The sequence below is a fragment of the Drepanopeziza brunnea genome, assembly GCF_022702325.1.
Source record: "Drepanopeziza brunnea f. sp. 'multigermtubi' strain 214-2 chromosome Unknown ctg1, whole genome shotgun sequence".
Taxonomy (NCBI): domain Eukaryota; kingdom Fungi; phylum Ascomycota; class Leotiomycetes; order Helotiales; family Drepanopezizaceae; genus Drepanopeziza; species Drepanopeziza brunnea.
In genome coordinates this window covers 5,573,385-5,599,147 of record NW_027094064.1, presented here as the reverse complement: position 1 = coordinate 5,599,147, position 25,763 = coordinate 5,573,385, and the positions used below count along the sequence as shown (strand labels likewise).

The following is a 25,763-nucleotide window of genomic DNA, read 5'->3' as shown; positions in this document are numbered from 1 at the left end:
GTCAAGACAATTATCGCTGCCGGCTTGTGAACGTAATAGAACACAGCGAGCGCACTCCCGAGAACTGGCCATCGCTTTCTATGGTGCAATATCTGTACGGATCAAGGTGCCAGCAAAAGATGGTAGGAAGTGTCTGATCTAGTTCAGGAGAGCGAAGGAGCAGCTGCTAGAGTACTCATGGTGAACACGTGATATCGCCTAAGGCTTGGCAGCTTGGCAGGCACGTGGGAGTACGTGTTCAAGCTGGTCGATGCTATTAGGCTGGTCTGTTTGGTTGGTCTATTTGGCTAATGCATTCATTTAACTAATCTACTTACCTAATCATACCTACCTAGTGTGGTGGAGTTGGGGCTCTGTATTTGTTTTGTCCATGTATATAGTACTGATGTTAGGCACCTTTGTCACGTGGGTGCGCTGCATGCTCTGGCCTGCTAAGCACGTGGTTAGGTCACGTGCAGGCTCTTATATAGACGAGTAGTTGGTTCCTCCCTGAACCAGCACTAATAGTCAGTGCACTGACTTTGTGACCTGCGGGCTCTCGGTCACAGTCAGGACAAGCAAGTGTCCCAGGTCAAGCAAGTGTCCCATTTCAATTATTTCAACTTGTATTAGAAATAAATTAGCAACGAATATTGCTATGATATTCAAAACTAGATGCATAGATCGGCGTAATCGTGATCTTTAAAAGTCTAACCAAGTATAAAATATTTTTATTAATAATTTAATAATAAATAGAATAAATAATGTTTGATTATCGATTGAATTTGATTGAAAATCAAATATTTTGTATTAAATTTTTTATATTTTTGAATATTAATCGTCTTTTGAATTGAGTTTTAATATAAAAATTTGATATTTAAAAAATTCTTAATCAAGCGGACTCGTAACATTTGGTTTTTTTATTATAACTTCTATAATTATTATTTATTTAAGTTACAAATATAATCGAAAAGTTGATGTTCTTGAATTTTCGCTAAATTGTCCGAGCTTTTTTCGCTGTTACAATTGTGATCTTGCGTAATAAATATTATTTTACTTATTTTAATAATAAAAAATATATAATATGTTTAATAAGTAAAGTATAATTCACTTATCTCGATTCGTATATCTAATTTTTATTATTTTATCTTTTTTTGTTATTGACTTATTCTTAATACAAATCGCGATTTTCGATTCTTTTCGATAAAGAATCAAAGCCAATTTTTTTTTTACGATTTGCAACTTGAATTACTTGATAATAAAAAGAGCGATATTGATAAAAATTGAATGCATTAATCGGCGGAATCGAGCTCTTTAAAAGTATCAAATTTTTAATATCATAGCTTTATTCGTTATTAAGTTATTTTTAATACAAGTTGAAATAATTGAAATGGGACACTTGCTTGACCTGGGACACTTGCTTGTCCTGACTATGACCGAGAGCCCGCAGGTCACAAAGTCAGTGCACTGACTATTACATCACCACACAATACAATACACGTACTCACAGCACACATTCGAGTGTCTTTCGATCGTCCTCCTTTTCCCCCCTTATTCACCTACGATTCTACCATAGCTATATTCATATATATCTCTTGATTTGACGTTGGGTATATGTCGGAGCTCTTCCCCTCTACATATATTTGGTGACCTACGCAAGGAATCGAACCAAAGGTTGGTCTTACTCTACTACTTGGGAGCAGTTTATCGACGTTCTTGCCTCTACGGAATGCGATCCTTCAATAACTTGCCAAATAGATGCCGTCAGCACCGATACCCTTATGACCCGCTGTTACGATCATATCGACTATTGGAATTCGACACCTTATCGGACCCGAAAAGAGATCTCTTCGGACTCGGCTAAGGTGTTCGGCATGTACAAGACCAAGGATAAAAAGATCAAGCCAGTTGACGAAGCAGACGGCGTAAGAGCAGCACCAGGTAGCAAGGTTGATTGGTACGAGCTATCGAAGGCCAAGGATACGCCACAAGAACAAGTAGGAGAATACAAGCAATACCTCTTTCCGCGCATTGCCGACATACCGAGAGGCTCCCGAATCACACCCGAACGCATAGCGAACCTAGATGTCGGTAATACACTACGGCTTAAGGAAAGGGATTTGTTTAAAGAGATGATGCTGAGCAAAGAAAAATCAATCGCATTCGCTTGGCAAGAGTGCGGTAGGTTCTACGACGACGTATCACTACCGACTAAGCTAAAAACCATCTTACACACGGCTTGGCAGGCTCCTAACTACTCGTGTCCGAAAGCCCTATAGCCTATTGTCATCAAAATGCTCCAAGACAAGCTTGATAGAGGAGTTTTAGAGTATTGCGAAGGACCGTACCGGAATCAGTGGTTCTTAATAGCCAAAAAGCAGCCGGGCTAGTACCGACTCATCAACTCAGCAACTCTACTCAATGCAGTTACACGGAAGGACGCCAATCTACCCTTAACTGTGGATGAGTTTGCTGAAGAGTTTTCTGGTTGCTAGATAGCTAGCTTAGTCGACCTTTATTCGGGCTATGATCAACAAACACTCCATCAGTCGAGTAGGGACCTTACCGCCTTCTTCACATCGCTAGGTCTCTTCCGATGCACTACCCTCCCGCAAGGTGCTACAAACTCGGTGGCCCAATTCGTCCGAACAGTCAATCTCATCTTAAGTCCTTTGCAACCCAAAGTCTCTATGCCATTTGTCGACGATATTGGGGTAAAAGGACCACAAACGGATTATTCCGACGAGGAAGCACTCCCGGGTATACGCCGATTCGTGCTCGAACACATCCAAAACATCGACAAGACCTTAGAACGGATTGAGCGCGCTGGTGCCACAATCGGGGAAAAATCACAGTTCTGCCGGGATGGGATAAAGACCAACCTTTGGTTCGATTCCTTGCGTAGGTCACTAAATATATGTGGAAGGGAAGAGCTCCGACATATACCCAACGTCAAATCAAGAGATATATATGAATATAGCTATGGTAGAATCGTAGGTGAATAAGGGAGGAAAAGGAGGACGATCGAAGGACACTCGAATGTGTGCTGTGAGTACGTGTATTGTATTGTATGGTGATGTGGTGCTGGTTCAGGGAGGAACCAACTACTCGTTTATATAGGAGCCTGCACGTGACCTAACCACGTGCTTAGCAGGCCAGAGCATGCAGCGCACCCACGTGACAAAGGTGCCTAAAACATCAGTACTATATACATGGACAAAACAAATACAGAGCCCCAACTCCACCACACTAGTTAAAATAGAAGCCGCGATTTTGAACAATTTCCAGCCGAATTGGTCTGTTTTGATTTATCCGGTAAGCGAGAAGTGACGGCCGGCTGACCTATTCTGGATTGCCATCCATGTATAACGCGGGGAAAGACTGGAGTCATATATATCAGGCTGAATAGCTTACAGCTACTTACTGGATTCCGTATGGACGACTATAACCTTTATATGATGCGTGCGGGCAACTTGGCAAGTCCGCAACATGACTCTCGTTCTCCTTTCATTTCACGCAAAAGCGAAAGTATCTTGAGTCGGCTTATCTTATTGAACTTTTTGCCGTCTATTGACTAAATCATGTCCAACGGTTTCCTCCGGGTTGAAGGGGACAAAGTGGTTGATGGCAAGGGGAACACGGTGATTCTCCGAGGAGCTGGCCTTGGAGGATGGATGAACATGGAGAACTTCATGTACGACCTGTTCCCGGCACCATTAATTACGTACCATGTCAGTACTGAATAGGACAGAACTGGCTACCCAGGCCACGAGTATCAACACCGAGCCGCCATGCTGAATGTCCTTGGCAAGGAGAAGCAGGAGTTCTTCTTTGATAAATTCCTCGAGTACTTCTTTCAAGAGGCAGACGCCCAGTTTTTTGCCAGTCTGGGGCTCAACTGTATCCGTTTACCATTCAACTATCGACATTTCGAGGACGACATGAATCCTCGCGTGTTGAAAGAGTCGGGATTCAAGCACTTGGATCGAGTCATCGACCTGGTGCATCTCCCAAAGCCCCTCTGTGTCACCAAGGAGAAGCTAACACTTCGTGCCAGTGTGCCCAGCACAACATTTACACGATCCTTGACATGCACACGACGCCGGGTGGTCAGAATCCTGACTGGCATTCTGACACGGGTAGTTCCTACGCGGCTTTCTGGGACTACAAAGATCACCAAGATCGCACAGTCTGGCTCTGGGAAGAGGTAGAAAGCAAACTTAAATTCCGAACTTGCCTCTTACATAGCTGAACACAATTACTTACGTTCATTAGATAGCCAGGCACTACAGGGAAAACGCTTGGGTGGCGGGCTACAACCCCTTAAACGAGCCCTGTGATCCCGAACATTGGCGCTTGCCAGCTTTCTATGCTCGTCTCGAGCCAGCGCTGAGGAAGATCGACCCCAATCATATACTATGGCTGGACGGGAATACATTCGCCATGGAATGGAAATACTTCGATAGAGTGTTGCCAAACAGCGTGTACGCTCTGCACGACTACTGCTCGATGGGCTTCCCTACTGGCGACAGGTTCAGGGGAAGCATCGATCAGAATTCAAAGATCGAGCAGCAGTTCCTGCGCAAATGCTCGTTCATGCAAGAGCAGAAAGTTCCAGCGTGGAATGGCGAGTTCGGGCCCGTGTATTCGGACCCGCGCATCGATTCTGACGCCGAAGAGATCAACCAAGAGAGATACAACCTGCTGGGGGCTCAGCTGGCCATCTACGACAAACACAGAATCCCGTGGACTATCTGGCTGTACAAGGACATTGGGGTTCAGGGCATGGTCCACACTGATCCGGATGGTTTGTGGAACAAGACGATCCAGCCGTTCCTGGAGAAGAAGCGCATGCTCCAGCTCGATAGCTGGGGTAAATATCCTAGCAAGGAAGTTGCTGACGGTAAGATAGCGGGGGGGCCCAATCCTTTTCCCTTCTCCCTTTTCTCTTTCCATCCAGCCTCAATATTTTTTTTTGAGACTATCAATAATGAACGTTCCCCTGAGGCATACGCATCTGGCAACTACTAACTTACCGTAATACAGTGATCGAGCCACTTGCGAAATGGATGGACAGCGTCGCGCCCGAGGCGACCAAGACCTATCCCACGTCATGGCCGACACAGCGACATTTGGTACGAAACACCATCGAGACCTTCCTGGCGAAGTCTTTCTCGGTCGAATTCGCGAACCTGTTCAAGGATTTCTCGTTCGAGCAGCTGGACGAAGCAGCGAAGAGCTTCAGCTTTGAGAGATGCAAGCAGCGGGAGGGACTGAACAAGATTATCAGTGATCACGCGGAGATTCATAAGACAAGTAGCATGGCGTGAGGTGCTACGAATGTTGTGTGCTGTGCTGTGTTGCAAAGGGCAGGGCCTGTCCTGTCTTATGTTCCGCTTGAGCGCGCATGGTGTATGTGCTCTACATGCAAGGACAAATACAGTGCTACGGCTTCTTGATTTCATCATTAGTCGCTTTCGATGTTCATTATTTATGTTTCGCAGAATTCAGGCTTGGGACTTAGCCTATTTGGAATTCTTTTCATTTGTAGATGGGATGGGTATGCGCACAGCCCTGTCTTCTTGGTCTGTATGGGAATCATTCAAAGCAGGATATCATAATAATTGTTGTGACCCCGGTCGAGAAATCTGCCCATCATCTGTTGTAAGTATTGTCCTCGCTTAGTGGCATCGACATAACAGGACGATAATCAACAAGATGGGCCGGGTCTATGGAGGCACGTCGCTCCTTCCTCGTACAACGAAAATGCAGCACTGGATATGGACCATGGTCATTAGCATCAGAGTTATCCTTCGAGCAGCAGAGTATCAATAGAAAAATTCCTATTAATCAAGAAAGCTGCTGCGATTGCGAGAATACTAAAGCTTGCTGGCTTCATTGCGCAATATGCTCGCTTGAATCGAAGTCTGAAAGGATGAAAGGAGGCCACCTAAGCGAGCTGACAACTACAAGGTTGTTGTTGCCGGTCCAATAGGTACATGCCTTATTTTTAGCGAGTTATTGTTTAGGTCCCTGGTCTACTTATTCTATTTACCCCTCTTTGGCTCAGCCTCGTGTAGCCTTTTTCCCCGCGCCGCCGACAACAGGCTGAATGTCTCGCCAGATCAGACGCTGTTTTCCCGTCTATATTAATCTTCTTCGGACTGCATCCATTGTTGGTTGATTATTCAACCTCAAGCTTTTCAGTCAATCAGCAATCAGTAGTAAATACGTACCCATATCCCCAGATTTCAACACGGCACCAGAACAGGTTAACCTCGCCATGGCCGGCGAAGCGCCCTTCCAGTTTCTTTCCCTGGGGGCCATCATTCAAGCCTTCCTGGTCGGAAAGGGCAACTTGAACATCGTGCAAGGCTTCCCCAAACAATCGCAGTACGTCTCTCACAATGGGCCTTTCTTCGGAGAGACGATCGGCCGGGTCGCAAACCGCATCGCCAACGCCGAAATCCAGTCTTTGAATGGCAAATCCTACCCGTTGGCGAAGAACAACGGGGCCAATGCTCTGCATGGTGGTGTTGTGGGATGGGGCAAGAGAGTCTGGCATGGCCCCAAACTGGTCGGTGTGCGCACTATCCCGGGTGTCGATGGGCTGGAGGGTGGCGAGAGTGTCGAGTTTACTCTGCTGGACAAGGATGGCGAAGAGGGATATCCAGGAACGTTGGATGTCAGCGTCGTATACACTACCGGCTTGCAAAAGAGTGAGAGTGGCAAGGAAGTGCGAGTTCTGGGGATTGAGTATGAAGTAAAGTTGGTCGGTGACGCAGTCGAAGAGACCGCGGTCAATGTTACGAACCACTCGTAAGTAGGCCCAACTGGCAGCCGAATTTTACTGACTGACTTTCAACTGCAGGTACTTCAACCTCAGTGGCCTTCCCACAATCGAAGGCACCGAGGTCACCCTCTGCTCTTCAGCATATCTTCCACTCGACGACGGAGGCATCCCGACCAGCACGCAAACCGCTTGTCACCCAGAGGTCAAGGCCAACACCTCCTTCACTCTCGGTCCAACGCTCCCCGACATCGACGACTGCTTCATCGTGGATCCATCCACCGCATCCTCCGTTCCACTCGACACTCGCTCGTCGCCGCTCCACAAGCTGGTGTCTGCGTACCACCCGTTGACGAAGATCCACTTGGAAGTTCTGAGCACCGAGCCCGCATTCCAATTCTACACCGGCAAGTACATTGATGTGGCCGAGGTGGACGGCGTCAAGGCTAGAGGCGCTCGAAGCGGATTCTGTGTCGAGCCGAGTCGGTACGTCAACGCGGTCAACGTACCCGAATGGAGGGCTCAGTCCGTGCTGAAGAAGGGCGAGGTTTACGGAAGTCGTATTGTTTACAAGGGTTGGAGCGATGAGTGAGGACGAGCAGCAAGGGGAAGATACTCGTCATGAAGGACATGCCTGAGGGAATGCTGATATGAACGAAGACTCAACTTTCCTCAAATCCTAGAATGATCAGAGAGCATCGAATTGATCCTTCTATCCCTCTTCAAGTCATCGATTACCTAGTGATTACTTCTTTCTTGGATGTCTCAAGATTTCCAAGAAACTCCACCCCCCCCCCCCCCCCCCCCAAAGAAAAACTCGCTTAAATAAACGTAGGGGTTAGGTAGACTGACAATCAAATTGGATTCTAATTCACGATGTTAGTAAGTTAACTAACTAGGTACTCCTTCAAAACAGACCCCCCGAGATGAACATCCAGAACAGACTCATGGCAGCACCTTGCACCTTCAAGCAAGCTACAAAAAGCAGATGGATTGCGACAGCATCGATGTCAATCAATTCACAGCTGCATACTGTACTGCGAGACAGCCCATGCGACTACCAACAACAACAAAAAAAAAAAAAAATAACTAGCAGCCACACGGGAGGGAAATCTTTATCATAATGCCAGAAAATCTCATCACCCGGCTCCCCTCCGAACCAGGCAAAGTTACAACCATTCGGCCCCTCCTTCCCGTAGACCGGGACCTCGCTTCTCTCCAGCAACACCACCCGTGCATCACCGCTCCACCCCCCATCGGCCTCTGCCCCCTTCTTCTTCTTGCCGGTATTTAGCAGCGCTTCCAGGCCGGCGCAGAGGACAAGTTTCTCCTCGCGGCTCACACCCGCGTCTCTCATTTCCAGCTCCAGATACCGGAGAGATTCGAGGGCGAGGAGGCCGTGAAGGACCCAGTCGCACCTGACGTCCAGGATGCACCTCTCGTTTGCCGACACCGTGTCCGCTGAAGGAGAGAGAAAAGAGGAGGCTGAGGAGAAGCAGAAGCAGAGGCGGAGGCAGAAGCAGAAGTAGTCGCTCCTTCGGGAGCAGCAGAGCTGGATGGCTCTCCCGGATCGGTCTGCAGCAGCTTCACGCGCAGGCTCCCTTTGATGGTAAGATTGACAATCCACATCCCGCCCCAGAGCGCACAGAGCTCCCTCCACTCCCCAAGCCCCTTTCTCCTCGCCTCTCCCTCGCGCCTTTCCCCGGTCCTGCTCTCCTCGCCCGAAATCGCTTCTAAGCCGCCAATCCAGAGGTCCCGTCTCAGCACCTCAACGCCGACCCGGCGCACCTACGAGCGCTGCCAGGTTGCGAGACCGCGCGTGAACTGCCGGGTCGTTCTATAAAGTAAAGGGTAGTCACTTCTTGGTTAAGAAGGTAGTCGCTTGTGTGAAAGAGAGAGTGACACTAGTCAACAAGACTTCAGTGAACTATGACATGAAGTTGAACAAATGCAAAAAAGGAATCAAACACAAGGGGAGGAAGAGAACTTCAAGTACCATTCTGTACCACTCAAATCGGCCCTCGGGGGTGACAAAGTAACCTCAGCTGCATCAAGAGCACCACATCTTACTCAGCTGAGCGCCAACCCAATTACAACAACAAAACCCCAGGCCTGCTGACTGCGAATAGAGATCTACTCCAAGAGAGGCAAGGCCACAACCGGTGAGGCTGGAATGACAGAAGTCATTTCTACTCCTATTGATTCGTAAAGCCACAGTTTTGGCATATGCCGGGGACGTATGGTAGCCATGACCAACGTAAAGCCTATTCCTGATAAGAGGTGCTCTTGTGCTTACATCTGGCTTTGGTAAGCCTAGTGTTGCAGAATCCCGGTGATAGAACTGCGATAGGCTGGTAACACTAGTCTGTCGAGAGTGTCTCGAAACGTTAACCAGATTGGAAGTCATCATGGAGCCTCCAGAACCGACTCACTAGTAGTCTGTCTGTCCTGGTAAATGTTGTTCCTTGTCGTTCAGCATCGACGCTAAGATTGACGTCCTTCATTCATATCTGATTCGTCCACCCGTCACCGGCGTCCCTCCAAAACTGCTCCACCAACCCCAAACCTCAGAATATCCTCAATATTCCTGTTCTTGCCATTAGGGTCCTTCCTCAGTGGTCCCAGGCCAGACTCGACCTCTCCAATACTGCTTCGTCGCACAGCTGTGACCGCAGTTCCTGCGTCTTCCTCGTCTTCGCTCCCGCTCCCGCTCCGGCTCCGGCTCCGGCTGCGGCTCCGTGCGCTATCGCCTTCTTCGAGCTTTCGACGCAGCCCAGTATTGACATTCTCGATCCCTAGTTCGCGCTCCTCGAAGGTATAGTTGTCCCCTGCCTCATTTATAACATACCTCGCCACGCGGCCACCGAGCCAGTTTTTCGCCCAGTCCAACAGCTCTTCCTCGGCCTTCGCATCAGTACCTCCCTCTGTGACCTCAGCGTGAGTAGTACGGCCTTCCTCGACCCAGGTTTCGACCTGTGGCTCCATCTTCTTGCGCAGTAGTTGCGTCAGGATGCCTTCCTGTGTGCGGCCTGGGAAGTTGGTGGATGGATAGACGACTGTTCTGTTCAAGAGGTCGGCATTCTTGGACATGAGATTCGTGATACTCTCGATGTTGCTCGCAAGGATGGACGCGGAGGTTTGGAGGGAGGACCTGTGCAGGGTTTGATCAGATCTTCGTTCGTATAGCGTGAGGAAGCACTTAAGACACGGAACATACCATGGTGGAAGTGGGTTGCTGCGCAGTACGTCTTGTTTCAGTGATGCAATGTTGTTGGCGAGGTTGAAGAATCGCTGGCGGAGCTGCTCGAGAGCTTTGATATCCTCCTGGTTCATGGCGGCTTGAGCCATGATTGCCGAGAGCTTGATGGCTTTGAGAGGCGCAAGCTTGGGTGAGATATTTATTTTATTGTAAGTGGAAGATAGAGTAGGGTGAAAAAGTGTGACTGGGGGGGATGGGGTGAATTGAATCGATTGAAGCTGTTGAAAGAGGGGGGTCGGCTACAGTTGCTCCAACCTTTCCCTGCAAGGCTGAATGAAGGCCGGGGTAAATCAATCCCGACAACAACAGCAACTTCAACATCCACAACAGCTGGATCATTCTTTGTCGCTGTCGCACTATGGTAAATATAACTTTATTGCCCTCTGCTCATTCTAGTATGGTAGGCACACACCTGGAAGACTAACGAGATTCCCACAGCCAGCAAAGCGTCGCGCTGCCCAGCCGGCCGAGACGTCAACCGCGAAACAGCGCCCCTCCAAGCTCGCAAAAGAACACAACATCACCGCGGCAGAGGAGCTAGAGATCAAGGAGGCCTTCGAGCTTTTCGAGGAGACGCGCAAGGGCGAGAAGGAGAAGGTCATCCCGATTGGAGATGTGCGCCGCGCTATGAAGTAAGTAGTATGCTTCGCCTCACTCCTCCTTACTTCATACTTCCATATGTGTACAGAGGGGATGCTCATGCAGATTTCCTGGCAGAGCCTTGGGTGTTGCGCCCAGCCCAGATGAACTCGAAGAGTTTATATCCATCCTTGACCCTGACGAAGAGGGCTTCGCGGTCTACAGCTCCTTCGTCGCTATCTGCGCCTTGAAGTTCCACAACCGAACCCGCACGTCCGATTCCCACGCCAAGGAAGTAGATGAGGCGTTCGCATTGTTTACTAGCAGCGGAGGCGAGGGACGAATCACACTTGCGACGCTGAAAAGGGTTGCGAGGACACTGAAGGAGGATGTGGACGAAGAGCTGATGCGCCGCATGATCTTGGAGGCCAACGGGGGTGCTGGGGTGGCCAAGGGTGTGGAGAAAGATGAGTTTGAGGTGATTATGAGGAGAGCAGGCGTGTGGAGATAGATGATAGGCTCATCTGACGAGAATACGAAGTCACGATCAGTTGGAGTCCGGGCATGGGCAATGATGGCGTTGGGGACAAGAACAGCGGCGTGAGAGATGGGATTTTCGGCTAAGTTGCTGTGCAGTCTATGGGCAAGTTTGAAGAGCGAACAAGCCGCCGCGCAAAAGGGATCTATCAAGATTTGGGGGCAACGACATGGAAGGTCATCAGAGCCAGATCGCGAGGAGCCTCTGCGGGAAGCACCAAGCAAAAATACTGGAGGCAACTAAATACAAGGCAATGATATCGTGGGAGAGACGAGGAAAGTGAACCGGCGCTACAACCGCAGGGATATGACGCTTGTCACTCTGGTCGTTTTAATCCGAGTGAGCTGTCCCAGCCGGCTATCATGCACAAAGAAAATACGAACTTGAAAGCACATCTGATTATTCTATCCCTGATTTCGACTCGAAATTTTACTCTATCTGCCAAACCTCATCTGAGCATTAGCATAGTTGTACAACGCCCGCAAAAAGACTTGATATCCAACGCCGTGATTGTCTTGTACATGGAAGATCTCCGTGAGTCTTATCTGCCACGGTGGATAGCCTGAAAGCTCAACTGTAGGTCCAAACAATATCAGGAGCTCAGGCTCGTTCATGACACTTTCCGAGATCTCTGCGTCGACGAGGTCGATGTTGATATCGTTTGAGGATATCTTTGAATGTTGAGACATCTCCGCGAGAGTCTTGGTGAGATCGACTAGAGAGTCGCGGCCATCCTCTGCGGAAAGCAGCAGCACTGATAAATTTTTGACTGGTGCTCTGGCGTTTTCGCCTGTCGAGGTACTGGGAGCTGATTCTATGGAGGGTATGTGAGGTGCTCGCATCGACAATACCGTTTGCTGGGGCCCGAAGTATGAGGAGAGCTTCCTGGAAACCGCCCTATGGGTCGCAGGAACGTACGCCTTGAGGATACCTGGGTACCTGTTAAAATTGGTCCACCAGCAACCACAATCCTGCTACATACCAGTTTTCTCGTATATAGAAAGCATCGGAATGCCCACGCATGCACACCACGCAGATATTTCGGCGACTTCGTCCACCAGGGCCTCTAGCCCGGCGCCACCACGACCTCCATCTTCGAGCTTCAGAATCACACTTAGGTGTGTAGGTAAGCGGCCCAATCCCTTGACATCCTTTTGAATAAGCTCGGGCGTTCGATGGTGATAGTACAGAATGGCGAATATTCTGTCCTTCACGGCATGGTATCCCAGCCGTAAGCGTACGTACACGGAGAAGAGAGTGTGGACGATGGCATAGAGAAGGGCGTGCAGTTGATTGCGCAGAAACTTCCGTAGCCCGAGCCTCGAATGCGCCTTCGGGTTGTCGATGTGAATTGTTGGAATGGCTGAGCTTCTGCCAGATCGTGTAGGAGATCGCGAAGGCGGAGATGGAAGATATGGCTGCGAAACTGTGAGAGATTGTTTCCCAAACGGGGCGGTTGACCGACCTCTATCAGCCTCTCGCGCTCGGCCGGTGTCAACAAATTGTGGTTGAGTTTCGCATCCTGTCTGTACAGTTTGGTTTCTCGAGTCGCGCGAGGCATGATGGTGATTGACTGATTGATTGGTTGTGTATCGCGTTTTGTTGCAAGGAGGGGAGTGTGAGGAAGGGAGAAGTGAGCCAACTTATAAGAGGAAAAAGGAACCTCACCACGACTGCACGACTGTGCAAGGCGGAGCTGGGAATATTCGTCAGACCAGAAAGGCTGAGGTCAATGGCTGTCGTGGATGTCGTGGCTGTCGTGGCTGGTGCGGGCCGAGATAATCCCGTACGGTACACCGTTAAGCACGTTATGTACGCTCGCTAAGTACGGAGTAAGGGCCCCAAAAGTTGCGGCAGCAAGCCCCACTATTAATGGCCACTCATGACTCGTACCTCCGCCTGGGGATCGGATCTCCTCGCCAAGACGGCTTTCGCCATTCCCATGCACTGGGAGTGACAGGCGACCGACTTAAGAGACAATCAACATGAACAACACCAACACGTCTATCAACATATCCAGGACTTTGAAGAGCAGACTCCACTAGATTGATCAGATTCGCAGAGTCGCTGCGAGGGAGGAGAGACGCCGCATTCATTTCATTGCCCATCCAAAGACTCCACCAGCGAACGACTCAATGCCTATCTCACTCCCTCTTCACCAGGGCGGGACGAAAACCCCGTCCCGGCGACCTATGTTCTTAAGGATCATGGCCTTCGGACTGGTCTCCTGGCTGATCTCTGTGCTGTTCTTCCAACGTTCCGAGATCATGGACCTGATGGAAAAAACAATAACAACAGAAGATGCCTCGTCGCAGCAGCCTACTGAGCCCAAGCCGATGGTCGAAGAGCAATATGGTCTGGGCGACCACCCCGCCTTCTCGGACATGACCCAGCTGATGGACCTCCCTGCCACATTCGTCCCAGAGACCGGCAAGAACCGTCATCCCGGCCGACTGGTGGTCGTTGGCGATGTCCACGGCATGAAGGAAGAGCTGCAGGCTCTCCTGCACAAGGTTGGCTTCAACAAGAAACACGACCATCTAGTCTTGGCCGGGGATATGGTCTCGAAGGGTCCGGACTCGCCTGGGGTGGTGGATTTGGCCATGAGCCTGGGAGCGACGGGCGTGCGCGGAAACCACGAGGATCGCATTATACTGGCAGCAGCAGACATGAAGCGCGAGCAAGTCGAAACGGAACTACCTGGGCCCAGCGAGGATTCGGCAAAGAAGGACGATGCGCTGGAAGAAGAGAGCTTCAGCCACGGGGACTACAACGATCGCAGGCTGGTGAAGGCCCTGGGACACAAGCGCATGAAGTGGCTCAAGGAGTGCCCGGTCATCCTGCGAGTTGGAAAACTCGGGTCTATGGGCGAGGTGGTGGTGGTACACGCTGGCTTAGCCCCGGGTGTGAGGTTGGAGAAGCAGGACCCGTCGTTTGTTATGAGCATGAGGACGATCGGCAAAGGAGGCGTACCAAGTGAGGGGAGGAAAGGCAAAGCTTGGACGAAGGTGAGGTTCCATATTATTCGCTCTTACTCCCCTCTCTCGGCTATCTATCTTGCAAGTACTAACGTACTGCAGGTTTGGAACAAGTACCAAAAGACTCTTCCGAAGCATGAGCGGACCACCGTTATTTTTGGTCACGACTCCAAGAAGGGCCTCCAGGTCGACAAGTACAGCTTAGGACTGGATACCAGCTGCTTGAAGGGCCACCGGCTCACGGCTGTCGTGATCGAAGGTGGCCACTCGGAATGGACACATAGACTCGTGCATGTCAACTGCAAAGATGGCCGAGGCAAGTAGAGAAGTGGTTGTGTTATTTTATTTTATTGTAGGGGCTGTCCTGCTTGCTCGCGTAGCATTTGCATGTCCACAGAGACACCAAGATACCACTTTATTCGCTAGAGCTGCAACGGCGTTTTGGGTCGGTGGGTCGGTGACCCAGGTATGGGCTGAGGGGAAGGAGGGGGGGTGCTGGAGGGCATATTCGAATTGGCATTTGCGATTCCGTAGTGCATCTGCACTTGTCTAACGACCTGCATACTTTGCATTTTCTCAAGACTCACAACCGAAGGACTATCAGGGTAGGTTTTTGGAAAGGTATGTAAGTATGCATGCATGTATATATGACTGTCTATATACATAGAGCTAGACCACGAATGTTTTCCTGTACAAAAAAACTTCCAGATTTAGATTGAGTTTGAGCATGTCGTGTTTGTACTACGTACGTAGTATGTCTTCACAATCTCACATTCCTTCTTTCTATAAATGTACATATAGATAGATCCACTGCCGCAAGTAAGGCAGGGCGGGGAGTAGGTAAGTACTTCGACGATCGTGCTGGTGGTTGGTTATGTGGCGCTCGGCGGTACGTCGTCGATGGCACGAAGATGCGACATACTAGATAACGCAGGAATGTCCAGTGAGTAAGGAAGTGAAATGCTGTCGCGGATACCGGTACGTATCACGATCCTGATACGGCCAAATAAGTCTGCCAACCATTCTTGAAGATTTCCGCGACTGCAGAGTGAAATCGAAGTACCGGTAGGTAATTGATTGACATGCATGGCTCGCCCTGCTAGCGGCAAAAGAAAACGTTGAAAGGCGGTTGAGGTTTCAGAATGGAACGCTAATAAGGTTGTGGGAGCAGCACTGCTGCACGAGACTGTAATTAAATAGATTGCTGGATTGACAATCCCTTACATGGAGAAGCAGCTGGTGAAAAAACACGCAAAATACCGGTATGAGCCGCGATTGCCGCGGTCTATAACAAACCCCCCAAAAACGCCACAAAAAAAATTAGGAGGCAAAAGCTGATGAGAAGCTTCCTTAGATGGAAACCTCGGGAATTGAGCCCGAGGTGGGGCTCGAACCCACGACCTTGAGGTGATCTTGACGCAGACAGTATTGCTACAGACAGGTCGTAAGAGCCACACGCTCTACCGATTGAGCTACCCGGGCAGCCGGGCTTGAGATGCTGGATGCTTTGTCCTTTTGACAAGGGGATATTTGTTGTAGAAAGAAAACTTCCGCTGTGGACCCTAATATTAAAATAAGTCGGGCAAAAAAAGTCATATTTCAAGTGGAACAGCTGCTAACAGCAGTTTAACGCTAAACAGGAAGCGTGGACTCCATTCCATCGAATTTCGAGAAAATTTTATCATTATGTTGGACTTTTATCTCGAAGGCGAGCGTGTCTACGCCGTAAACTTCCGATTGCCAACGAAATGGCCACAATATGCAACAACGCAGAACACCAAATCCAACAATGCAATACACGGAATCTGTGAGTATATCGTACGCTATTTTTTCCTTACTCTTCATCGTTCAAATCAATGGGTATCATGCTTTGGGAGGCTGAACGGTAGAAGCAGAAGCAGTGGCTGCGGGGTCGGGAGCCTTGAAACCGGCGTGGTCGGAATGCTTCTTGTAGAAGTAGTTATCTGGCTTCGGCTTGAGCTCTGCGGGGAGCTCCTCAAGGACGGTGGCCAGAATGGCGTCAATCGACTTCTTGTTGGAGCCGTCGCGATGCCAGATGGAGATGAGGTGCGAGTTGAAACGGACCGAGAGACCGACGCCGGCAAGTTGATCACCTGCAGCATTTTGTCAGCACTTTTACGATCTGATATGGATACGTTCGTTCGGTCTTTCGGTTCCAGTCCCAGTCAAAGTTCTACGTACCAACATCGAGAATGCTTTGCAGCTTCTCTCCAATAGCCATCAGCTGGACTCTCGTCCAAAAATCGGGCCCGTTGGCCTTGGGCACTCGGAAAGTCCAACTCCCTCCATTTATGTTTCTTCGGTCTTCCCACACGGGCTGGAAGCCCTGTTTGAACAAGTAGATGGATTCACGCATCTTGATCTGGTCGACGGGCGTGTTGTTATTGTAGCGCCAGAAGTCCTGAACCGACTCGATTTGGGAGCCAAGCTGCTCCAGGGACGCTGTGTAGGACCCATCCGGGGACTTTTGCTGCTCCTTCTGCTGTCTTTGCCAGTGTTAGAGGGATTTCGTATACATAGTACTTCGTACTTCGTGCGGATTGGAACCGGAAAGCCGGGGAGTGAAGCTGTGAGTGCTCTCAAGCCGCTTGCTCACCTGTCAAAGTACACATTCCAGTAATGCTGAGTAGGCAGGGCCCGCATCGCCTTCAACATGTTCTTCTTCGCATCGTCTCGTTGCTCGGCGGGCGAGGCTGGAGAGCCCGTATCGCTGAGTCCAGTTGGCAGGCCTCTGGTAAGGAGAGACGGTCGCAACGCCATGATTGCGCCTAGTAGATAACTAGCCTCGTGGTGGTAGGGAGAACGGGGGAGCTGAGGGGCTGGCTTAGGGGGCTTGAGGGCGAAAAGACCGGGCCGGACTGGACTAGACTGGACTGGACTGGGTAGTGGCTTTAAAGGCTTGAAGGACCACGGACAAGAGGAGGAAGATGGGGATACAATAAGTATAAGTATCAGTATATGGAGAGGGTTTGCACGCAGACAAGAGAGAGTGACTGATGGAGGTAGGAGTTACAATATAGGAACTGCTACACGTAGCAAAGAACAAAGGTCGGGGCAGACCACGCCAGGCCCGGTCCAGTACAGGGACAAGGGGCCAATAAGTAAGGGTGCCGAGACAAGCCCAGAGTTCGTTTCCAATTGTTCCCTTTGACCATCGATGAAACAAAGTCGCCAAGTCGATGATCACGTGGGGTGTGAGGTGGGGTAGGGTGGGGGTAGATAAGACAGATAAGATACCTCTGTAGATACTCCACGTGCTGATTACCATATTATTCAGCCGCGCACTCCCCCACATCAATTAGAATTAGTTGCAAAGTTGACACTCCTCCATATGCCTGCCCCGTTTCAATTCGGACGGTTCGACTCCAACAAGTCAATATCCATGCCATCCATGACTTGATACAGTACTGTCTGGTACTGCAAAACTTCGAGACTCGGGTCTGGATTGGGGTCTCGGCTACTCTCATACACCCTACCTACCCGTAGTTCCATTCCAGAGCGGCCGCCATCTTCGAAGGACAACATCAACCATTACCACATATGTAACACACAACACAGTCACAGTCACAGCGAATTCTTCACCTCAACTTTCAAACATGGCTTCCCCCGGACTACGACAGTCCGTTCGCGACGTGACCCTTTATTTGGTTTACCTGATCTTCATCTCCACATTAGGACCCCTCCAATTTGGATACCATCTCGTACGTACACGTACCTTACCTGCCTAGTTACTCGCTTACTTACGCCTCCTCTCCCCCATCACTCTCCCCCATACTCGGCTAACATCCTCAAGTCGGAACTTAACGCTCCTCAAGATGTTATTACCTGCAAAAACACCTCCAACGTCGACGAGCTTGGCTCGAAGCCCGACTCCAAGCTTCCCCAATGTATCCCCATGAACGAGGTCGAATTTGCCGCCCTGTCTTCCATGTTCGTTCTGGGTAGCTTCATCGGCGCCATCACTTCAGGTCCGATTGCTGGGTCCTATGGCAGGCTGCTCGCTATGAGAATTACAAGTGTCTTCTTCGTCGTGGGCTCTGGTCTGGCAACCTTGTCTGGCTCAGTGCCTATGCTGTCCGGCGGCAGATTTCTGGCTGGTATCGGGGCAGGCGCCTCGACCGTCATTGTGCCGATTTACATCTCGGAGGTTGCGCCACCGAAAGAGAGAGGGCTGTTTGGATCCATGACACAGGTTACCATCAATATTGGCATCTTGATCACACAGAGTTTGGGATACTATCTCAGCAAAGACTCGCTATGGAGGATCATACTGGCGGTTGGAGCTGGGCTTGGCCTGATGCAGGGCATAGGATTGTGCTTTGTGCCAGAGAGTCCAGCATGGCTTGCATCTCACAAAAATCCGCAGCAAGCTGTTCGAACTCTTCAGCGTATCCGGGGCCACGGGTCCTCTATCGCTGAGGAGATCGAAGACTGGGATGTTGACAGGGACGTTCCCGAACAGGAGAGGCTTTTGGTTGACTCCGAGGCCCGAGGGAGACGTCCTTCCATCACAAGCAGAGCCTTTTCCAAGTCTGTGGCACATGTCGGATTCTTCCAAGTGATACGAGATCCTTTCTACCGGCCTGCGATCATTGCTGTCATCGGTATCATGTGCGCGCAGCAACTTTGCGGTATCAACAGCATCATGATGTACTCGGTTTCACTTCTTCACGGCGTGTTGCCCATCACCTCCTCCCTACTCACCATCATGATCTCGCTTGTCAACCTCTTCACGACCGTAGCATGCGCTCCATTGCCGGATAAGATTGGCCGTAAGGCTTGCTTGCTCCTTTCAATCTCTGGAATGGGAACCATGTCGCTTGTTCTGGCTCTAGCCCTACGCTGGGAGTTCAAATTTCTCTCTGCAATCTCGGTGCTCTTATTCGTTGCCTTCTTCGCCGGTGGTCTCGGTCCTGTACCATTCATGATGGCCAGCGAGTTGGTGGGCACAGAAGCTGTCGGTGCAACCCAAAGCTGGGCTCTGGGGGCAAACTATGTCGCCACTTTCCTTGTGGCCCAGTTCTTCCCTATACTGAACACCTTCTTGAATGAGAGGTTTGGCGGGAAGGGCTGGGTTTATTTCATTTTTGCCGTACTGGCCGCGGCTTCCTTTGTGTTCGTCAGCTGGAAAGTGCCCGAGACAAAGGGGAAAAAAGACCCTGATGAGGTGTGGGGGCGGACCCGAAGAGCGGATTGATGAATTTGAAGGCATGTCTTTGGGGTTGTATTAGAAGCGTTGGGGTTTCTGGATGGTCAGTCAGGTATGGAGATATATCTGCTTATGATTGTATTTACCTACGCGAAATTTGGTCTTTTTGTGTACGTTGCTGATCATCATTTCCATCCTCTACTATGTCCGAGTGACGACCAAGCTGCCATGGTCTGCCTGTAATATTATCTCTGCATACAAGCAGTTGGAGAAATTAACCGCTGATATATGTTATGTAGTATAGGGAATCTTAATGATTCCGGTAAGCTTTGATTGATAACCGTATGCCAACAAACTCAACCCGGAAACCCTTCAGTAACAGTAGGTACACCTCACCTCTCCTTTTTTTTCTCTTGCTCCAGGTACCGGTAGAAGAACAAGGGCTAAATAAGTAAGAAGGGATGGTGGTGCAGGAGCCAGCGAGCGCTCTTGGAATGATTGAAGCGCAATCATTGGTTTGCGACACTTACTGGGCGAGATTAGGGAATGAATGCTATTTCGAAGATCGGTATACTTTTGAGAATGCATTTTGACGATACTTCGCACTTGGTTGCTTTCGACTTCGATTGTCGGTTTCGGGATTTACCGTTTCTCGGCAGTGACTTTTACGTACAGTAGTGGCCTGTCAGGGTTGACAGGAGGGGACTAAGTGCGGCCGGGGCCGCTCGCTAGCTAGCCGTACTCTATAATTGTCTCGAGCGCTCTAGCTTTCGGAAAAGATCGTTCCTCGTCAACTCTCACCCCCCCTCCCACCATCCTCACTCTTTGCTCTGCGAATACATGTTTTTTATTTTCTTTTCTCCCGCCCGTAATGCGTTATTGTTAAATCTAAACAGGTTTGTATCAACAGCGGCCCCTTTGCTCTCAATTGCAATGCTGATATATCATGTAAACAGTTCAGTTGGATACAGTCTTTCCTTGCGGTCCCCTCTTTCTCTCTCACAAAATCTCAACTTCATCCTAACACATCAGAGCCGGCACCATGGCTCCCAATATTGCCAAACCTCCGGGCACACCCAGCCGCCGGATCACAGCGATGGATGAGAAGACCCTGCAGACTAGGATCGACCTTCTATGCGGCGAGTGGGACTTACGCTTAGACATCGACGACGAGTCTTTAAGCCCAACTTCTCTCAGCCGGAAATGTATCGCGACAATCAAGTTCTGCTTTTACAAGAGCCTATTCGACAGGGCGTATCAAGAGTTCACCCAAAAAGCCGATGTGATCTACAGAGGCTGGGTACACAAACCACGAGGTGAACGAGGGACCATTCCTGATGCAACCCGTCGACAGAGGAGGCCCGTTAATGCGGAAGAACGAGAGCAACTGCTACAATGCCTGTTCGAGATCTTCCTCTCTTACCAAAAAGACTGGCACAGACTCAATGGTGGTAGCCCACCTTCCATCAAGTCGAAGGTGGAGCAGTACAGAAAGGAACTAGAGCAGGTAGAGAAGGTCCCAATTTCGAGTATCCTTAGCCCTGGTCCAAGGTTAAACAGCGAGAAACGACGCCGGGAAGAATCCTTCACTGATGCTCCCACTACCAAAAGAAATTCGAGGGAGATAATACGGGAATCGAACCTCCCACCGCACCAATCGATGCCATCTACAATGGCACCCCCGGGTAGAAGATCAGAGTCTCGAAATCTCATGAGCGCCAATACCAGTTTTGCCTCAACAGTTGGAACCTCCGTCTTCTCACAGAAAGAGCAAGACTCGTCAAGTCAAAGTTCTCAAACTACGATCCCTGACGCAAGCCAGCCGACCAAGGACGCGTTCACTACCTTGCAGGATGACAAAAACGCTCCTGATAGCTCTGACTATCAATCGAGTAGCTTTGAATCGCGTTTGATGGGTCTAACAGAAGACGAGATCATCGTCGCCGCTGCTAATCCGGCAGGCCCAGCAGAACAGGAGCTTTCGCAGAATTTATCAGAGTTTGACTTTGGCCAAAGTAGGTTCATGCCAGACAGTGAGTTGAGCGAGGCTCAGCTTGAAGCCGAAGAGTGTTTCAAAGAGAAACTCCATGGTGTTTTTCGTGGGTTCATATCTTCCCCTATTATCAAGTGTTCGCCTGACTTATATAGCTGCCTTGCCCCGTTGCCTAAGTCGCGCCTTGCCTTGTGTTGTATATGAAGTGGCCCGGGTCTTTCTTCACGCTGATGTCCCGATATCCAAATACAACGGCAAAGTTGATGCAAGTCTTAAAGACTATGAGACGCTCTGGGCACATCTTCGCGGCCTCGAAGTCTTACGAGACAAGCCCTTTCCGGAACGGTCAAGTAAAGAAGCGTGGGCAAGTGCCTTAGAGAAATACGAGAGTGGATTTCGTGCAGTAGTATTGGCTGCATCGCTTCATTTCAGTCCGGACGAGGACGAAACATTCTTCAAGTTGAAGTTGTCTCCTTTAAAATTGGAAAAATCCTATAGACTTGGCCGTCGATTTGGACATGATCGATTCTTGGAAATTTGTATTCCACAGCTCTCTGGACGAAACATACCAAGCGCTTTGGCAGCCATGGGGGAACGGGGGCCATCGATCATCATTGAATGGTTGGTCGATTCCACTCATCGCTTTATAGGAAGAAGCTGGAAGCCGTTCATGGTAAAGGACAAGGAGCGTCCGAAAAAACAAATTTTGATGGTGAAGGATGTAGAGAGTGTAGATGCCGCGTTTCGAGTATTCTTCTTCGCTGTAGATGGTTGTAAAGACCGCCCAAAGATATCTATCCCGAAATTGCTTGAGTGTGTCCGTCCTAGTCAAGGGAACGAGCATGAGTCGTATCTAAAACTGTTTAATAGGACAACGCTGGGTACGTTGTTTCTTTGTACTTAATATATTTCTTGTTGCTGACAAGACCATTAGCGCTCTCTCGAACTGAATCAACTGTGGTGCTCATGCCGGACCAAATTAAGATCATGGCTCAAAATATCACTTTTGGCGATCCTAAGAACGTGATGAACGACGGTGCCGGAAGGATGTCACCAAGTTTAGCATTGAAGATCACGCAGACCCTCGGCCTCTCATATCTCCCAGCTGCCTTTCAGGGGCGCATTGGTGAGGCTAAGGGTCTGTGGATTACCGATCTCCATTATACGGGCCAAGATGACTGGATTGAAACGTATCCGTCGCAGCGTAAATGGGTTCGAAAGAAAACAGGCGACCAAGAGTCAGATGATGAAAGTCACCGCACTTTCGAAGTCTCGAAGTGCTCAGGCCCGCTCAAGTCTGCCGATCTTAATCTCCAATTCCTGCCAATATTGATGGACCGGGCGAAGGACAAACTTCTTATGAAGAGAGTCCTCTCTGATATACTCAAGCACGGTCTGCAGCTGAGGGTTCAGGAAATACAGGAGGCAAGGGACCATCCACAATTATTCCGGCAATGGGTCCGCGACAGCAACCCGAACATGAAGGAGCGCGAGAGGGGCAGCATTGGCTACAAGGCTGGATTACCGAACGTTCTTGAAGAGCGTCTAAACATTTTGCTCGATGCTGGCTTTCATCCGAAGGGCATCAGATTTATGGAGGATCTAGCAAAGAAGGTTTTCACGAAACGAATCGACGAACTGAAGAAAAGATTGAACATCACCGTGGGGCGATCCACTTATGCTTACATGGTGCCCGACTTTTGGGGAGTCCTCGAGGAAGGGGAAGTCTATATCGACTTCTCATCATTCGTCGATAATGTCTCTGGACTATCAGGAGCTTCACCCAGTGGAAGCCAAATACTAGTGGCAAGATCACCTGCTCACTTTGTTAGTGATATCCAAAAGGTTAAAGCCGTCATCAGAGAGGAGCTGGTTGGTCTGAAAGATGTCATTATTTTCTCTGTGAAGGGGTATCCTGCCCTAGCAGACAAGTTGAGTGGTGGCGACTATGATGGTGATGTGGCATGGGTGTGCTGGGAGCCTGCTATCGTAGACAATTTCGAAACCGCGGAAGTACCCAAGGCCATTGATTTAGTTGCCAGAGGCCTCATTCGACAAGATAAAACGACCTACAAAGACCTCGTGCGTGGCCTAAGCCACGAGGACGGTATATCGTTGTTCCTCAAGCGCAGCTTCGAATTCAACATGAGGCAAGGCTTACTCGGTACATGCACCACTTTCAAAGAAAGAGTATGCTATGCGCAGAGGAGTGTTGATACTAAGGAATCAAGGATTCTCAGCCAGCTCCTGAGCAACCTTGTCGATCAGCCCAAACAAGGGTTCATATTTGGCGAAGACGAATGGGCGGCCTTCAAGGCAGCAGAAGTTCCAATGACACCAGCACAACCTCTTTACAAGACAGATGATCCAAAGCCTGGCGCGGATCATATAATCGACTATTTGAAATGGGTGGCCGATGAGACCGGCAAGAGAGCCATCGGCTACTTTTATAAGGGTAAAGATAGCGACGACACCAGGAAGGAGAAGAATGAGATCAGCCAGCCTCCTTTTTGGGATCTTGATCTGGCGCAATATTATCTCAAGGTTGCAGATGAGTTCTCCGGTGATCCTCAAGGCGAAAAGCTCTTGAGCGACCTGAAAGCGGACATTCAAGGCCTCAAAGACATCTGGACCAAGAAATTTCAGAAGGCCGGCAATACCAAACGCAACCCCAACAGCCGAGAGGATGAAGAATCGGTGCCCGATTTTGCAGTATTTTCCCAGGACCTTTACGAGAAATTCCGCGATATTCGACCTCGTCAACAGACAAGCGTGTCAAGAATGCTCATGACCACTCCAGGAGATAACTCGCAGTTGTCTAACTGGGAACTGCTCAAGGCGTCCACTGCAGTTGCATCTTTTGCTAACTACAAACGCCCTTACAATCCCTCGAGACTCTATGTCAGCAGCTTCGTCTGGTGGATGGCGGGCAGGCAGCTTGCCAAGCTGAAAGCCATGTGTGATAGCGAGGCCACACATACTGTCGTTCAGTCCATGTACATTATCCAGAAGCCGGACGCATCGATCATCAAGCGGTTGAAAATCGCCGGTCACACCTCGAATCTGGAGGACACGGCTAGCATCGCCAATGAGGCTGACTTAGAAGCAATGGACGACGACTGAAAGGCCTCTCTGACCGGCGCGCTCGGTGTACTCCAAGAAACCTTCGAGCGAGGACTCCAGTGTCCTACGGCCTGCCCAGCAGAAAAATGAAGCTCCGAAGAGGGGATGCCCAGTTCGGAGGGCCGGTACCGTACGTCTCTATCCATGACATTTCTATCCCTGACTGCCTTGATTGCCTTGATTGCCTTGATTCCCTTGATTGCCTTGACTCCCCTAGCTGGCTATTGGCCATGCTGATTAATTGATGCCAGGTTCCGGCTGGCCCTCCAGCTGCTCTCATCGTCACCACCACCGCCGCCGCCGCCGCCATCACCAGCACCAGCATCAGAAGCATCACCATCGCCATCATTGGTCAGCCGGCCAGCGACCCCACCCAGACAATCATGGGTTGAGGACCGAGTAAACGCATTGAGCCGTTTGGGATTGTAATTGTGAGATTATGAGATGAATCTCCGAACATTCGAACGTCTGTTAGAAGCAAAGGATACTCTTTGGGATAAAACCCGGCACTCGAGGCGGTGAGATGGGATGGACTGTGAGAGACGAGTGGCTGAATCGTTTGTTTCTTGGGGGCGTACTGGAGTCTGATTTTGGCGTTTGGGGAGGGAAGCTGATGGATACCCTGTGGAGGCGGAGTTATTGGATAGACATCTCTTTACAGTCCTTGGATATACGACATGATGAGCGGCCAGCTGACGGAAGAGGTAGCAGACGTTGTTGAAGAGTTACAGGATTTCATTCTGTATTTGGCTAGCTGAAAGCGAACTTTCTGATTGGCTATCTACAAGGTTTAGCCAGCTATCTGCTCTGATTTGGACTGGTCTGAATTCGTCCGCGCTCACTCGTATTTCCTCGGATGCGACAAATCCGCGATCCTGGTGGTACAGATTTTCTGTTCTGTCGTACACATATATACTCGATGCATCTACGGCATCATCCATCTGCATTATCCCAACCTCTAACATGCAAGTCCAAGAAATGGGCAAATTTCGAGCTCCGCGGACTCAAGTGGAAACTCTAATCTGATTTAAAGAGGGAGCAATCGTAAGAGTCGATTTTTACCCGCGCGGACTCCAGGGCTACATATACATAGCATTGGCCTCCATCGCTATTGCTATAAAACAGTAGTATAAGAAACGGTTGTATACACTCGATCAAGAATTGATCACTACTTGATAGCGTTTTTCAAACGCTGTGTTTGGCTGTTGGACTGCCTAGGACCTAGCATCTCCTGATTCGCGTTCTATGCTCTATGAAGCCCCTGGCGCGCATTCGCTTACGTTCAGCTCGTTCAGCTCGTTCAGCTCGTATACGCTGTTGTGTTTCCATGTCTCCCGACTTCGTTGGTGCCTTT

The 25,763-nt window shown here is 49.8% G+C and overlaps 10 protein-coding genes across 10 annotated transcripts; 7 read left to right on the top strand and 3 right to left on the bottom strand.

The window, feature by feature from the left end:
* Window positions 1-1,411: 1,411 nt before the first annotated feature.
* Window positions 1,412-2,055, top strand: L3040_001141 (uncharacterized protein; the record flags this gene model as incomplete). The annotated part of the gene is made up of 4 exons (XM_066155439.1): window positions 1,412-1,437; window positions 1,640-1,653; window positions 1,738-1,936; window positions 1,992-2,055. 4 exons carry the CDS (start codon window positions 1,412-1,414, stop codon window positions 2,053-2,055), a joined length of 303 nt encoding a protein of 100 aa, XP_066013454.1.
* Window positions 2,056-3,560: 1,505 nt separating this feature from the next.
* Window positions 3,561-5,309, top strand: L3040_001140 (uncharacterized protein; the record flags this gene model as incomplete). The annotated part of the gene is made up of 5 exons (XM_007293156.2): window positions 3,561-3,673; window positions 3,731-3,980; window positions 4,037-4,186; window positions 4,255-4,882; window positions 5,026-5,309. 5 exons carry the CDS (start codon window positions 3,561-3,563, stop codon window positions 5,307-5,309), a joined length of 1,425 nt encoding a protein of 474 aa, XP_007293218.2.
* Window positions 5,310-6,262: 953 nt separating this feature from the next.
* L3040_001139 (uncharacterized protein) lies at window positions 6,263-7,361 on the top strand (the record flags this gene model as incomplete). Its single annotated transcript, XM_007293155.1, has 2 exons — window positions 6,263-6,798; window positions 6,851-7,361. The coding sequence occupies 2 exons, from the start codon at window positions 6,263-6,265 to the stop codon at window positions 7,359-7,361; spliced, it is 1,047 nt and encodes a 348-aa protein (XP_007293217.1).
* A 1,721-nt stretch (window positions 7,362-9,082) lies between these two features.
* L3040_001138 (uncharacterized protein) lies at window positions 9,083-10,117 on the bottom strand (the record flags this gene model as incomplete). The annotated part of the gene is made up of 4 exons (XM_007293153.2): window positions 9,083-9,147; window positions 9,202-9,217; window positions 9,329-9,920; window positions 9,987-10,117. 4 exons carry the CDS (start codon window positions 10,115-10,117, stop codon window positions 9,083-9,085), a joined length of 804 nt encoding a protein of 267 aa, XP_007293215.2.
* Window positions 10,118-10,386: 269 nt separating this feature from the next.
* L3040_001137 (uncharacterized protein) lies at window positions 10,387-11,118 on the top strand (the record flags this gene model as incomplete). Its single annotated transcript, XM_066155438.1, has 3 exons — window positions 10,387-10,389; window positions 10,467-10,660; window positions 10,746-11,118. The coding sequence occupies 3 exons, from the start codon at window positions 10,387-10,389 to the stop codon at window positions 11,116-11,118; spliced, it is 570 nt and encodes a 189-aa protein (XP_066013453.1).
* A 461-nt stretch (window positions 11,119-11,579) lies between these two features.
* L3040_001136 (uncharacterized protein) lies at window positions 11,580-12,706 on the bottom strand (the record flags this gene model as incomplete). The annotated part of the gene is made up of 3 exons (XM_007293151.1): window positions 11,580-12,076; window positions 12,128-12,563; window positions 12,611-12,706. 3 exons carry the CDS (start codon window positions 12,704-12,706, stop codon window positions 11,580-11,582), a joined length of 1,029 nt encoding a protein of 342 aa, XP_007293213.1.
* Window positions 12,707-13,280: 574 nt separating this feature from the next.
* On the top strand, window positions 13,281-14,447 carry L3040_001135 (uncharacterized protein; the record flags this gene model as incomplete). The annotated part of the gene is made up of 2 exons (XM_007293150.1): window positions 13,281-14,153; window positions 14,226-14,447. The coding sequence occupies 2 exons, from the start codon at window positions 13,281-13,283 to the stop codon at window positions 14,445-14,447; spliced, it is 1,095 nt and encodes a 364-aa protein (XP_007293212.1).
* A 1,539-nt stretch (window positions 14,448-15,986) lies between these two features.
* On the bottom strand, window positions 15,987-16,904 carry L3040_001134 (uncharacterized protein; the record flags this gene model as incomplete). Its single annotated transcript, XM_007293149.1, has 3 exons — window positions 15,987-16,237; window positions 16,326-16,630; window positions 16,741-16,904. The coding sequence occupies 3 exons, from the start codon at window positions 16,902-16,904 to the stop codon at window positions 15,987-15,989; spliced, it is 720 nt and encodes a 239-aa protein (XP_007293211.1).
* An 836-nt stretch (window positions 16,905-17,740) lies between these two features.
* Window positions 17,741-19,607, top strand: L3040_001133 (uncharacterized protein; the record flags this gene model as incomplete). The annotated part of the gene is made up of 4 exons (XM_007293148.2): window positions 17,741-17,845; window positions 17,938-19,311; window positions 19,376-19,405; window positions 19,593-19,607. The coding sequence occupies 4 exons, from the start codon at window positions 17,741-17,743 to the stop codon at window positions 19,605-19,607; spliced, it is 1,524 nt and encodes a 507-aa protein (XP_007293210.2).
* Window positions 19,608-20,335: 728 nt separating this feature from the next.
* L3040_001132 (uncharacterized protein) lies at window positions 20,336-24,409 on the top strand (the record flags this gene model as incomplete). Its single annotated transcript, XM_007293147.1, has 3 exons — window positions 20,336-21,392; window positions 21,442-22,167; window positions 22,221-24,409. The coding sequence occupies 3 exons, from the start codon at window positions 20,336-20,338 to the stop codon at window positions 24,407-24,409; spliced, it is 3,972 nt and encodes a 1,323-aa protein (XP_007293209.1).
* Window positions 24,410-25,763: the final 1,354 nt, after the last annotated feature.